Source organism: Betta splendens, chromosome 14 (assembly GCF_900634795.4).
Source record: "Betta splendens chromosome 14, fBetSpl5.4, whole genome shotgun sequence".
Classification (NCBI taxonomy): Eukaryota; Metazoa; Chordata; class Actinopteri; order Anabantiformes; family Osphronemidae; genus Betta; species Betta splendens.
Window position 1 is genome coordinate 1,323,557 of NC_040894.2, and position 14,365 is coordinate 1,337,921.

The 14,365-nt window shown below is 51.2% G+C and overlaps 1 protein-coding gene across 1 annotated transcript in view; it reads left to right on the forward strand.

Annotated features, from left to right (window-relative positions):
- Positions 1-1,050: 1,050 nt before the first annotated feature.
- Positions 1,051-14,365, forward strand: part of LOC114869446 (polypeptide N-acetylgalactosaminyltransferase 10-like) — a 25,387-nt gene continuing 12,072 nt past the window's right edge. Inside the window, exons 1-4 of the mRNA XM_029173706.3 lie at positions 1,051-1,267; positions 8,497-8,599; positions 9,263-9,401; positions 11,199-11,365. Coding sequence (XP_029029539.1) covers positions 1,118-1,267; positions 8,497-8,599; positions 9,263-9,401; positions 11,199-11,365 — 559 coding nt within the window. The 5' untranslated portion in view covers positions 1,051-1,117. The remainder of the gene's footprint in view (positions 1,268-8,496; positions 8,600-9,262; positions 9,402-11,198; positions 11,366-14,365) is intronic.

A 14,365-nucleotide genomic window follows, 5' to 3' on the forward strand; every position in this document is an offset into this window, starting at 1 on the left:
CTGGGAGACGAGACAAAGAACAAAGAGCAAACAGTGTGGGGCCTCGTGAAATGCTGAAACCACAGTCTGGATTAGAGTTGACTCTGCTGTGGCCTGATCTGAGCTCAGCTCCAGCTATGAACCAGAGTCTGAGCCACTGCTGCAGCTGGTGTCTCATCACGGTGAACAGCTAATGGATCACGGTGCGGTGGGGAATTATGTTCAGCAGACATCTTTATGCACGGACCATTGACCCAGTTTGTTTTCCACCTGAAGTGATCGCTTCCTTACGCGTTTCTGACTCTGCCACCAGCAGAACAATGTCAGGACTTCTCAGTGGAAGGAAGCAGTGACGGCGTCAAGCTGCGTGGGATCCACTGCGTGATGCCGCCCAGGCTTCTTTCAAAATGATTTACTGCATCAAGCTGCTGAGAACGTCATTAGCAGTCCACAGGGGGGCAGGAGAGCCCCCCTTCAAAACAAAAGCACCAGCTCAACCTTACCTGCGCTTACACGTGCATGTGCGAGCACACAGTGTAATTCACCATTAAACGTCAGTACAGCAGAAAGTAACTGAACTGAAACTCCACCGTGGCTCTAGTGTTTTTGATGACTTCCTCCTGGTTGAATAAAATGTCTCCAGTCTGTGTGTTCTGGTAACTGGTAATTTGACTATTAATTGTGTCACAGCTGTAGGTTGAAGCATTAAAATTTCCTCGCTTTCACATTATCTTCCCTTCTAATCAGAATGAATTACACAGCAGTGTTACAGGTGTTTTGCAATTTCTTCTGCTCCACTGACAAAAAAAATGCTCACTGAGCGCCATCAGATTCTGAAAACACTATAATTTGCCTACTAACTGCAGCAATTACACAATACACTGCTTTACAGGTAGTGCTAAACGGGGCTGCAGTAGTCGTATTAGTAGTAGCAGTAATAGTTCTAGTTCTGTTGGATAAAGCTCCATTACATAGGCGTTGGAGCTTTATTGTGAAGGTCACAACCGGATGTCGCGTGTGTCCGGCGTTTCTTTTTAGCTTGACAGTCACTTCCTCCCCTCCGCTCCGTAAACGCTGCCCGGATTCGCGACGCGCCAGTTTCCAGCGCCGCCGCGTCGCTCGCTTCGCTCCCGGAGACATGAGGCGGAAGGAGAAGAGGCTGCTGCAGTTCGCCGGGCTGCTCATCGCGGCTCTGCTCTTCCTGCCCAACGTGGGGCTGTGGTCCTTGTACCGGGACCGAGTCCTGGACAGCTCCACTGACAGGGCGGACGGGATTCACCTGATACAGGTGAGCTACGCTCGGTTAACACGCACCTCACGTCAGGCTGCTGTGACGCTCTGAGCGGGACTTTCATTCAGGTTCAGAGAATTACGCGATTTGAACACATTTACTCGGTGTCGAAGCTAAAACCAACGGCGCATTTGTTTGCGCATGAAATAAGTTAGAATCAAGTGGAGGACGATGGTGCGGAGACGGGACCGGGTTCAGCACCGCGGAGAGCTCCACGTCCGGCGGGGTTCGGGTCGTGGAGCAGAAACCCGAACAGAACTTTTTGTTCTAGTTTAAGGCGACTTAGACGTGGAACACGGTTCTACCAGTGAAGGAGACGTCACGTCACGAAGCTCGGATCATCTGCCGCTGGACGCAGATGACCGACGCGCTCTCGCTTTAATCGCCGCATCGAACAGTTCAGGTCGCTGCTGGTTGATTCATTGTTGGTAAATGAGCGGTCTTTTCTGTTGATGTCAACGAGTGCGTAACACGAAGGGACGTCTTCAACAGTAAGTGACGGCAGAAAGTGCAGCAGCAGCGACCACTTCCTCGCGGAGCTGCTTTAAAGTGCAGCAAGACGACAAAACGACAAGAACTCGTCGGTTTGTCTCATATATGTTGATGCAGGAAGAAAAGTGGATTATTGAACCCGGAATAAGAAATGTTTCAGTTGAATGATGGATGAAATGTAAACGAGGCCAGTTATGTGCACATCTGCATCTGGTGTGAGGTCAGTCAGCTGATTGAGCAGATTCAGCTGAAGCCTCAGAAGTGAGGAGGAATTATGAGAAAGTCGACTGACGCAACCTGTTTACTCACCCGTTATTTCTCTGAGGGAAATATTTGTAACATCACAGAAATGACACACAACCATCATTAAGTGAGTGTAAGAAGTCATGAGCAGCAGTAACTGGTTCCAACACCGCCGGAAACAGGCTGCGAGCTTTCATCTGTTTCCTTGTCAACATTAAACGCTGAACGATAAATGGATAAAGGACAAATGAGAACACAGGAAGAAGCGAAGTGTTTGTGTGCTTTTGTCACAGAGCTCCCTGTGGGCTGTTATGACTTTGTTAAAGTAGATAAAAATCAATAGCCTAATCCCATTCAGCCTTTTCCCACATACGTCTTGTTAGAAGTCATTTGTAGAGGATATTTTCTTTCCCTTGTTGGTTTCTGTCGGCTTCAATTGTAGGAAACGCAGCGATTAAACCATCGGAACAAGATCAGAGCAGATTAAATACAAACAGAATGAGCAGCGGTCTCATTCATAAACAATCTCTCCCACTGATGCGTTGGATACAATGGAATAGAAATGAATAACATGCTCTCATATTGTTTATTTGAGGATTTATTCACCTCAGGGAGGAGGAAAGGCAGATCGCTGCACTGTTACTGGGACTGGGGCTCACGAGCAGATACACAAGCGTCCATCGGACCCACTCCATCAGCCTCCTGCATCAACGAGGCCGTGGGAGCGGAGACACGCGACCGCCACAAAGCTGCTCTGCTCACAGTGCAGCTTGTGAAGTGGGTCAGAGCAAGTATCAGCTCCCCGCTCAGAACCAGAACCTGCTGGGCTCCGCCCGCCTGGAGGAGGAGCCTCCCGTCACTAACACAATCCCATCAGTCACATTAGCTGAAACACTGTGAGGCCAAAGCAGGTCTGAGCCGAGCTGCCGTGCGTGGTTTCAGCGCTGAGGCGAACGCTGCTTCCACTCGTTTAGTGGGAGGACGAATGACCTGCAGCCGCTCTGCGACAGGCCTCTGTATTAAACCCATTGATTCGCTTCCTTTAACCTGCTGAGAACGGATCGCTGCAGCCGCAGGACGGAGAGAGCGGCCTCACTCACTGCGGGGACGGGTCCGCTGAGGCCGGGCGGAACCCAGCTCGGGCCGGGCGGAACCGAGCTCGGGCCGGGCGGAACCGAGCTCGGGTCGGGCGGAACCGAGCTCAGGGCAGCAAGCGGTCCAGTGGCTGGAGCTCAGGACGATGAAGGCGTGGAACGGGCCGCGCCGACCCGGCTGCAGCTTCAAGACAGGCTGAGTCTGTGGTGAAGCTGCTTCAGTGACAAAAGGACGCTTTCTCTGCTTCTTCAGATGCATCTGACAGATCCAGAGCGGTTAAAGCGGTGGTTTCTGGTTCTGCCAGGGTCTGACGGTCCCGCTCCCCTGCGGTTCTGCCACCGGCCCGTTTCTGTCTGTCGGCTCCTCTTCAGTCGGGGCGTGATGTCCAGGATTCTGCGCTGTTCTGCCTCCCTCTCGCTCACACATGATAATAAGCAGCTTATTTGAGCAGCTCAGACGGGTTTGGACCGGCGCCAGGGGAGGCTGTGATCTCAGCAGAGCCAACATCCCAGTAAATTACTCCTGAAACCCCAGCAGCTCCATCGCTACATGCTCCGTGTGCGGCTGTGAGCTCCTTGGAGGCCTCGTGGTGAAGTCGTGCCCAGTCTGTCACACAAACAGGCGCTCGGTTTCAGCCTGAGCCGTTAATGGAGCTGGTTTCAGGTGCATTCATTGATCAGACTACGCCTCCGACGCTTGTGCATTGGCCTGTTTTAATGACTTTTACAGCTGCTGAGGAAGCGTTGACGCGTCAGTTCAGACTGTCTGTTCTAATGCAGATATGTGCGTGTTTCCCTCTGTAGTTTGCATTAATAGCCTTTAAGCTGTTTTCTGGTAGCAGGCGATAGCAGCGCTGCTTTTAGCTGCAGGCGCTTCCAGCAGCAGCAGCGTGAGCAGCGTGAGCAGCGTGAGCAGGTGTCAGTCGCGTCTGACGACCCACATCTGTAGCAGCGTCGCGAGCGCTTCCGTTCTCATGTCTCTGACTCCGTCTTTTCCAGCAAAGTTCTGCTTTGTTTCCCTGAACGCGACCCGAGGGGTCGACGCGGGTTCGTTCCTGGGGGGTGGAGCAGCTGTTCTCCACAGCCGCACTGAAGGCGGCTGGATGTGACATTTCATGTGGTGGGATGTTCGACGTGTCTCTGTGCTTTTCACAGGCTGACGCCACTTTTAAACAGCAGCTGCACTTTGACTGACTTGCGGCTTCTTTCCGCTGCTTTGTGCGCTGGAATCAAAAGAGAAGATTCCCACACAGGCTTTGGGGGCGCTCCCAAGCTTCTCTCATGTCCCGTCTCCATCCCTCATCCTTCATCCTTACTCATTTTGAGTAGTTGGAGGGAAGAAGGAGCAGCGCCTTCATCCTCCTCCTCTGGCAGTTTCTTGGACACCGCAGGTGGTTTTAACGTTCTGTAAGAGGTTCGTATCACAATCCATGAATATTGCAGCAGCAGGAGTGGGACGACGGGAGGCCGTGGTCTTCGTAATTCCTGGCCTCGCTGCTCGTCTGGCTGCTCTCTGCCGCTCAGCGGGACGCTGCATAATGACTCCTTTTGGGAGATAATGGACTGTGCAGCGCTCTTTTAGCTGGGCTTGCTCTGCTGCAGGGCCTTCGCCTGGAGGTCACCTGCCTCCAGCTCCTGTCAGGATGTTTGGCCCGACGCGTTGCTCATGATGGACAAGCTGGATCCCTGCACAATGGACATCACAGAACCGGCGTCCGCTGGACCCGAGGCAGGACCCTTCGTTAGTGACCGACTGAGCCCAGATTGAGTTGTGTGTGTAAGGTTCTGAGGGTGGAGGAGGACACGCAGGAGGTGAGGTGCAGCGGGAAGGACGGGTAATTGTGTCTCCAGGGCCGAGGTGGATGTGTGTGTTATCTGACAGAAGAACAGAAAAGCTTCCTCTCCTCACTCGCAGCTGCTGTCAGCTCTCAGCGGGGGGACCGGACACAGAAAGGGAGCTATTGACCCAGGTGGTCGGGTTCCTCCCCTCGTATCAGACAGGATGCTCCAAACAAAGCTGTCCGATACCGCTCCTGATCACGGCTGCCTTTGTTCACACAAGCGCTGTTTGTTCTCAAGAGAAAGAAGGGGTGTTGATGGTGATTCAGACCCACACGTTGTTGTGGAGCTAAAACGTGCTGCGCTCCGACGTGTTGCTCGTTTCAGCAGCAGCGTTGATAAATGAGTGCTGATGCGCTGGCGCTGGTTGTGGTGCCGTCCTGCAGGTGAGCAACAAATAGCGTTTCCTCTGCTCTGCGCTTCTCTGGAGACAACAGCCGACATCGTGCATCGCAAATGGAAACACAAACTGTGTGTAGTGTTGTGATTTCATGCTCATTTCTGCCAAGACACACTGTCATTAGTTTCTACATGGTAAACTGTCGACTTGGCAGGTTGGTTTATACACCTGGGAAAATCCCTCTCCACAGTCAAACAGCATAAAAGCCTGAAATACATAGCAATGTGGCAAATAACACACTGAGAGCAATACAAACAAAGCCCCTGAGGATTCAGCAAAAGACCAAGCGCTCTGCTTTCAGATGCAGATGACAGGAAGCATTCAGAGGCTGCTGCCAGCAAACGTCTCACTCGTCCCTGAAAAGTTTCCAGCGCTGCTGAGTTTGTGCTCGTGCTGCACACATGAAGCTGCAGCGAAGCTGGGTGAAGCATCTGCCGATGCTCCTCGCTAGCGTCACGGCTAATGGGCCTTTAAATCCTCAACACTGACCTGCGAGCCCACGTAATGATGCGCTGCTGAAGTCAGAGAAGGTTATCTGGAAATAGATTTCTGTCCTAAAACCATTAGGAGGACACGCGAAAGTTCATTAGTGATCATTCATGCGGGTGAATTCGGCCACTTTCATACGTCTTCTGCATGTCGTGCTCCACGAAATGTGAATTTCAGTTGCGCCTTTTAATTAATGATTGAACGGTGGATAGAGATGAAACATGGCTGCGCGGCTCCTGTGATGCCCTATTAGCCAGTTTATGCTGCACCTTGAATATTGATGGCGTAGAAAAGTGCTCAAAGCAGAAATGTGTTTTCGGCAGCATGAAGTCTCTTCCCTGTGATGATGGCCATTAGGAAGGAAGCAGCCGAAGGCGCAGCAGGAGCAGAGAAAACAGCTCAAAGAGCAGAATAGTGACGCTTACTTGGTAAAAAGTCAATGTCACTTCCACCAGATGTAATGAAACGGGTTCCACATCAGTCACCTGCCTGAAGGAGACGAGTGAAGGAGACGAGTGAAGGAGACAAGGCGACAGGACGGCAGCGAGCCGAGAGGCCACGCAGGGAACCAGATATCCCGGGTCAAACGGAACCAGCGGATCAAAGCCCACAGGCGCTCACCATCACTTCTTGTTCTAACGCCGGACAGCGCCGGGCTGTGATTGTTCTAACCCCAGACAGCGCCGGGCTGTGATTGTTCTACTGCTGAACAGCGCCGGGCTGTGATCGTTCTAACGCCGGACAGCGCCGGGCTGTTAAATTATTTGTGATTCATCGTTCTGCTTTTACACTGGGCCGCTGCTCTGTCTTGTTGGGCGGGTTCTCGCTCTACAGGCGTCTAACGCCGCTCTCTGCTCGTGTTTGCTGGACTTTCTCTGGCTTTTAATGAATGCGACCTTCCAACAACACCGGCAGCTCTGATTTGTACACATTCATTCCATTTGCGTGGATTGACCTCTTAACACTGACACAGCATGAATAATGAAGGACCAGAGCAGCGTAGCTCGTGGGTGAAGCATTCGATGAGCGGAGGCCTCGGCTCAGACTGGTTCCACGCTGCGCTGACCATCACCCGCTTCATTCTACTGTACTTCACCTCCAACAACACACGCAGCCTTTCCTTCTGCACTGGTGCGACACAGAAAGGCTGATTTCAGCTAAACCTAAATGAGCTGAATGAAAATGAATGTGCTTCCATGGAGGGAGGAAATGGCTGTTGCACTGCTGGGTTAATGTGGTGTCCACTTCTATTTCCTGCACATTAGTGTTGAGTGATTGCGACAGCTTTTCTGGGAGTTAAATTCCCCCGACTGTTTGTTCTCTGAAAGGTCCTCTGCATCTGCTCCGGGAGAGAGAGGGGGAAAATCTGTTTTCTTGTGAGTCTGTTTTTCTCGTCCTCACCTCTCCTCCATTTTTCTTATCTCAATCTGCTCATCACCCACCACTTTTCTCTGTGCCTGTTCAGGTTCCAGTTTTTCTCAGGCTGTGCCCACACAAACACAAACAGAAAAAATAACACCTCAGCAAAGTCACACCAAAATATGCACAGACTGAAAAAGTGCAAAAGCTTTTTTCTCCAGCTTTTCTTGTTTATCAGGGTCTTGGCAGAGCAGGAAGCACCCATGGAATATTATGGTGTCATGCCCCGAAACTTTAATCAAAATGGAAATGGGGCAGCACAGTGTCCCGTCCTTTTATTTAGAAGCACACAGATGGACTCTCCCGGCATCCCTGCATGTACAGTGGAGTCTCAGTGTGACACCAGCGCACAAGATCATTACACACAAAACATGAAGGCAGACCCGAATCAGCGCTGCATTCATCAACGTCACGCTCTCCATCACTCGCTGGTGGTCTGTTCGCGTCCTCGTAGCAGTGAGCTGCTAGTTTAAAAGGATTTAGCACCGTCCTGTCCACTAAGTGCCTCCCAAATTCAGGTGTGATCAAAGTCCACTTTCTTCTAAACATAAATGAGCGATCCCTCAAAACTGCAGTAACGTCCGGAGGCCGAGAGCAGAGCCCTGGGGAACACCGGTGCCGTTTAGCACCGCGCTGTTTGAAGCTGCAGCACCCGCTGTGACCTTTAACGGGACAAAGCGGCAGAGACAAATGTGCAATGACAATAAAGATGCTGTGTGCACTACATTTGCTTAGATGTGTAGAGTCACAGTGCTTCACCCATCCACCCTGACATTTGCACTGACAACGTGAAAAATGTTCACACTAAGTGGAAAAAGTCCAAAACATTTACTGTGGCTTGTGCTGCTTTTCTCACCCCCCACAGAGTCTGATGGATGATGATCTCAAATGGGCTTCATGTAGCATGAACTCATCTAAACTAACAAAGATACAACCACAGCATGATGATGGTTTAGCTACTATGTATGTTGTGTTGTTGTATTTTATTAGCAAAAGCAAAAGGGAAACAGCTGCTGACACTGTGTTTGACTGTATCATGGATTAACAGCTTTTCACCACTTGCCTTATTCCATTGAAGTAATGAATGAATAACCTGAAGCTTAGTGAGTCCGAGTAGCCTTTTGTGACGAGGAGACGGTTTCTTGTGCGTTTCATCCCAGAGTCGAGAATAAACTGATGATCGTTTTTGTGGACTGAATTAATATCCAGGCAGCGGCGAAGCAGCTTTCTGATGCTCTGTGTTCTTGCAGAGGCTGTACGAGCTAAAGAAGTTTGCTGAGGTGGGAGCTGACGGCGTGAGGAGGACAGACTGGCACGACTACGAAGCCATGAAACGAGACGCTGCTCGCGTGGGTACGTTCAGCGCCTCGCAGCCTCTCCGACGGTGAATCAATACTGCGAGTACAGTTCTGAGTACATAATTAAACACAGCTAATCTGAGTCAGCTTTAGGTCTGAGCGCGAAACCTGCCTTTGACTCGTCTTTACAAATGCAGCAGACTTAACTGGCTTTTATGTAGTATTACGAGGCAAATGATCTGGATTAAAGAGATTATAGCAAATAGGTTAAGAGTCCAACTTATCCCAAAGTTGATCACAGCAGGACAATGGAAAAACACAATTGTGTACAAAAACCATGCGTAATTGTCTTTGAGCTGAAAGACAGAATTCAAATTAATTGCCAAGTTTGTTGTGCTAATACAAAGTCAAACCTGTAGAATCAGTTTCACAAGTGATTTTTTAATATTTACTTCTTAGGCTTCATTGTTGCCTGAGAACAGCTGAAAACCATAATTTTAGACAACTATTCAAGAGTTTCTCTGTGAAATAACTGCCACAGTTATTACCTGAGGAATGCAGGCAGAGCATTTCTGCCCAATGGCACAAAGAAGCGCTTCAGTTTGAACCTCGCTCTGAGACCCGTCCTAGTGCTGTATGGAGTTTTACTAGGTTTCATTTTGACTGGCTTTAAACATGAGGGTTGATCCGAACGTGCTGGTATGGATGCGACCAACAGGCAACGGTGAGCAGGGGAAGCCGTTCCCCCTGGCGGAGTCGGACCGGGTGGACCAGGCCTACAGGGAGAACGGGTTCAACATCTACGTCAGCGACCGGATCTCCCTCAACCGCTCGCTCCCCGACATCCGCCACCCAAAGTGAGTCTGTGTCGTATTTCTACCCGAGCGACCACCTGCTGATCATACAGAATCGGCTTCTCCGTAATCCCAGAATGCATTGCGACAGGCCTCTAATCACAGCGGGTCGGTTGCTTGTCTCTGACGCTTGGCCCTTTCTCGTCTGTTACTGTGAACAGACTGTGAGCTGCTGTGAACACTCTCCGAGTTTCCTTCAGGGAAGACGCTGCTTTTTAAGCGTGTTGATGAGAAAACGAGCTTCGCATGTCTTTAGATACACGTAAATACAAGACGAGCATTCAACAGTCCAGTCAGAACATGGGAGGAAAGGGAGAGGCCGAGGCAGTGGAAGCAGGACAGACAGGAATCCTCCGGGTTTGGGCTGTAGCGCAGCAGACGGACATATTTCGCACGCACGCACGCATGCACACAGCAGCGATCGCAGGTTTCTGGGATGTGGTTGGAATAGAATTCTGGGCCTGTGAACGCACATCTGTGAACCCACGCTGCCGCCGCTGCCGCCGCCGCCGCCTCTGGCTTCCAGAGACCCGTCTCTCTCTCGTGAGCGGTCACAGGCGCCTGCTCCCCCCCGTCGCCGTCTCCTGGTTTCACCCTGTGGAAGCAGGGTTTGTTAGGATGCGGCGGTCGGCCGCCTGTCAATCACTCTGCCTGGCTTCGTATTTGAATGAGAAGCACGCTGGCCGGTGCTCAGCGCAGACATTGATCGACTGCCACAGTTCGCTGCATGCGGCGTCTGCCTGTCCGTCAGAGAGAACAGAACTCTCTTACAGTGATTAGTTGCTCTGCTGAGGTCCTGACACGCACCGCGACGCTCATGTACGAGGTCATCGCCGCGACCCGACAGAGCACGTGTTGCAAATGTGCTGCAAATAATAACATTAGAGTCTGTGAAGCACACAGGACGCTCCCACTCAGCGGCGCTGAGACGCAGCCAGGCTGAAGGTCACTGCATTAAAAAGGTCACAACGTGGAACGACATCATTAAAGCAGCAAAACGTCTGCTGCCTCTGATTTAGCATGAACACAAGCAGCTTTTACCTGTAGATGATTGAGTGAATGGAGGTCTCAGCATTGTGTTGCTACACTTCATGTCCCATCGCTGCCCGTCCCATCACTTCCTGTCCCATCGCTGCCTGTCCCATCACTTCCTGTCCCATCACTTCCTGTCCCATCGCTGCCTGTCCCATCACTTCCTGTCCCATCACTTCCTGTCCCATCGCTACTGTCCCATCACTTTCTGTCTCATCGCTGCCTGTCCCATCACTTCCTGTCCCATCACTTCCTGTCCCATCGCTACCGTCCCATCACTTCCTGTCCCATCGCTGCCCGTCCCATCAATTCCTGTCCTATCACTTCCTGTCCCATCGCTGCCGTCCCATCACTTCCTGTCCCATCGCTGCCCGTCCCTTCACTTCCTGTCCTATCGCTTCCTGTCCCATCACTTCCTGTCCTATCGCTTCCTGTCCCATTACTTCCTGTCCCATCGCTGCCCGTCCCATCAATTCCTGTCCTATCGCTTCCTGTCCCATCGCTGCCGTCCCATCACTTCCTGTCCCATCACTTCCTGTCCCATCACTTGCTGTCCAATCACTTCCTGTCCCATCGCTGCCTGTCCTGTCGCTGCTACTGTAGGTGCATGAATCCAGGATGGAGCAAACAGAGGGGGTCTGAGATGCTGACGGGATGAGAGCAGCTGGAGCTGCTGCCTGTCAGGCTCAAACACAGAGTCAACTCTGAGCGGCCTCAGGGTCCAGGTCACACACCACACACACTGACGCTGTGCTCCTGTGTGTGCAGCTGTAAACAGCGGCTGTACGCGGAGAAGCTGCCCAACACCAGCGTCATCATCCCGTTCCACAACGAGGGCTGGTCCTCGCTGCTGCGCACGGTCCACAGCGTCCTCCACCGCTCGCCGGCGCCGCTCGTGGCCGAGATCATCCTGGTGGACGACTTCAGCGACAAAGGTGCCCACGACACACACAAACACGCACGTGTAAGGTCTGCATCACATCAACAGAACCCTTGACAGATGTGATGGACAAAGCAGAACCAGAACCGCCGTGCGTTCTGCTCTCTCCAACGTGCGTCACGTGAATTGTTGTGAGAAGCACTTTATGAAAGCGAGCGGTGCAGCAGAGAAGCTGGACTCTGGTGTGATGATAGTAATAGTCAGTGTTTAATAATGGCTCAGCAAACAGAAGGTTCCTGCAGCGTGGACCAGCGGCGGCTCGGCTTTGTTTTGTGTCTCTGGCTCCTCAGCAGCACTTGCAGAAGATAATCTCTGCGTTGTTTCCTGGCTTTGTGTGTGTGTCCCTTCACCAGCTGTCTTAAGAAAGTGTTTAATTCCTTGTTAATTAGTGCTCCTTGTCACGCTCCCTCCCTGACGGATGTGTTTACCTCTTGTCTGCACCGTAATGAGATGTTCTGCTGCCTGACACTCATTTAGAGGTTAGAGCTCCAGATGAACCCCTCCCACAGCTGCTGCAGGCGCTCGGGGAACGAACAGGAAACGTGGCGCTGGAATCGATTAGGAGAGAACGGTTCTCGCGCTAAACGGCTCAGCGCGAAGGGACGGCAGCGTTAACGTCACAAAGCAGCAGCAGGTGTAGCTGCAGCTGGACGTGTGCAGAACCAGGCTTCTGCAGAGTGCGCTGAATGCAGGAGATGAGACCACGGCTTCACCCAAACCTCAGCGATTCACCTTCTACCACAGCAACGTCGAATCACTCTCCATGAGTCTTAATAAATACTTCACAATCAACATATGTATCAACATGTCAAAGTCAACTAAATTAAGATTCCAATAAGAAAACAGCCATCCCTCCTTTCTTACATCATCACGTCCTCTCCTCTCAGCGAGTGGGAAATAAAGAACAACCCAATTACATGAGAAGTGGCGGCGGGTTTAGGCCTCTGTCGTCAGGATGAATGAGAGAACATCTGCAGGGAAGGGATTTAACCTCTGCAGGCCGTCTGCTCCAACTGCAGCTCTCTCCATCCTGTCCTTTGATAGGAAATGAGTCAGGCAGTAATTAAGGCTTAAGAGACACAGGATGAAGTGAACTTCAATCAGTTCTGGTCTCTGGTTGAGGAGTTGGTGTAACAATGTTGGAGAGAATAATCCCAGCCAGTGTTAAGCAGAACAGCACAAATCAGTGGTTCAGCTTTGAACCTTTGAATAATGAATTAGTGAGCTGGTGCATTACGGAGCAGAGAAAGCGGCTTGTTCAGACTTTCCTGCTTAATGTCTGCTTCACATATTAATTTACACAACTGTAAAATCATCAAACAAAACCACTCGTAATCTCAGTCAAATGTACAAATGTAAATAAATCAAGGACCTGGAGCAGCTCAACTGCAGTTTCACCTTCATGCAGTCGGTACAGACTCAGTTAAAGCATGGTTGCATCACGTTCCCTTGTGTTGTTGACAACAATGATCCTTTAACAACACAATGAGCTGAGGCAAAAATAGGTTCAAAAGGTGAAATAATCTGTTTATGTGACGAGTCCCCAGATCTCATTAACAGCAGTCGCACCGGACGCAGCGGCTGTGGTGGGTTCCAGCAGCTTCGTGTAATGTGATAACAGGCTTAATTTCAGCTTATTGTGAACCTAAAGCACACGTCTGACACGCAGACCTTTAGATAAAATGCCAGCTCATTGTCTCATTCTAGACACTGACGCAGCCTGTGGCCCTCAGACTCAGCCCAGTCACACGTTAATGATAACAAACCCACCCAGTCGCTTCTGCTGACGCCGACTTACTTCAGAGCTCCACAGCCCACAGTCGTTATTTTTAACACTTCATTATGCACCAGAACTCCTTGCAACAGTTTTCCTGAGGCAAATGAGATCATGAGGAGACTTTTAATATGGTGAAATCCGCCTGTTGGGCGAGTAAAAATACACATGTTGCAATCATAGAAATGAAGCCTGGTTTTATTAGAGCATCAGTCAGCTTCGTTTCCTACATCAGCCAAAACAGCTTCTTAGTCCCATTAATGTCACCTGAACCTGATGATTGGAACCTGGTGAATGCAGAGTTTGGGTATCAAGGCCACACACAGCAGAGCCTTAACATGAAGTCAGCTGTGCTGCTGGTCTAAAGAATAAAGGCAACCTTCCCTGGTGACACATCCTGACTCCAGGCGCAGCTGTAGTCTGTTATACAGCAAGCTGCAGATGACAAATGCTATTTATTAGGCAGCAGCGATGCTGCAGAGCTGCCATAGCAACAAGAGCCCCAGCGAGCGGCGGAGCAGGTTCCGTCCTTTCGGCCGCTGAAGCACCTGTGGCTGCTCGGGTCTGCAGACAGCCGTAATGATCCCTGACTAATTAAATGTGTGGCCAGTGTCGTCCTGCTTGTTCTTCTGATCACACGTGAGGGTGCATGCGGTCGCTATGGTTACCCTTGCTTATCACTGTTTGACTTGTTAGCTGCAAAGCGTTAGAAACAAGTTTGGTTCGGGCGCTTTTAGATTTTTCAGCTGTGGACGGGCCGTGTGTCATGGACCGGGTTCCGTGTCTGTCCCTCGCTGCCGCGGGTCTGATGTGGACCAGCGAGCTGCGACTGAGCCCGTGTCAGAGCTGACGAGGACCTGTTGCAGCTCCTCCCTTCACCGCTTCCACAGCCGCTTCACCTGTCGCCTGCGTGTGAGCCTGGAGGCAGCGCGCTGGAGACGAGCCTCGCTGCCTAACGAACAGAGGCGGGCGGCTCTACTGCTGAGGCCACAGATCCCAATCAAACCCAGTCAGTAGCTGTGAGTGTGTGTGCGGTTCCCGTACGGAACGGAGCGGCAGCCGCTCGCTGTGGGACCGCGCTGCACCGCTCCTTGATGGAAAGCTGCCATTGGCAGATTGATCATCCAATTACGTTCCCCCTTTCTGCTCTCAGATGGGATCAGTTCAGCAAATGGCTGCAATACTTCATTTCAAATAAGCAGCAGCCTGCGCTGCTCTTTT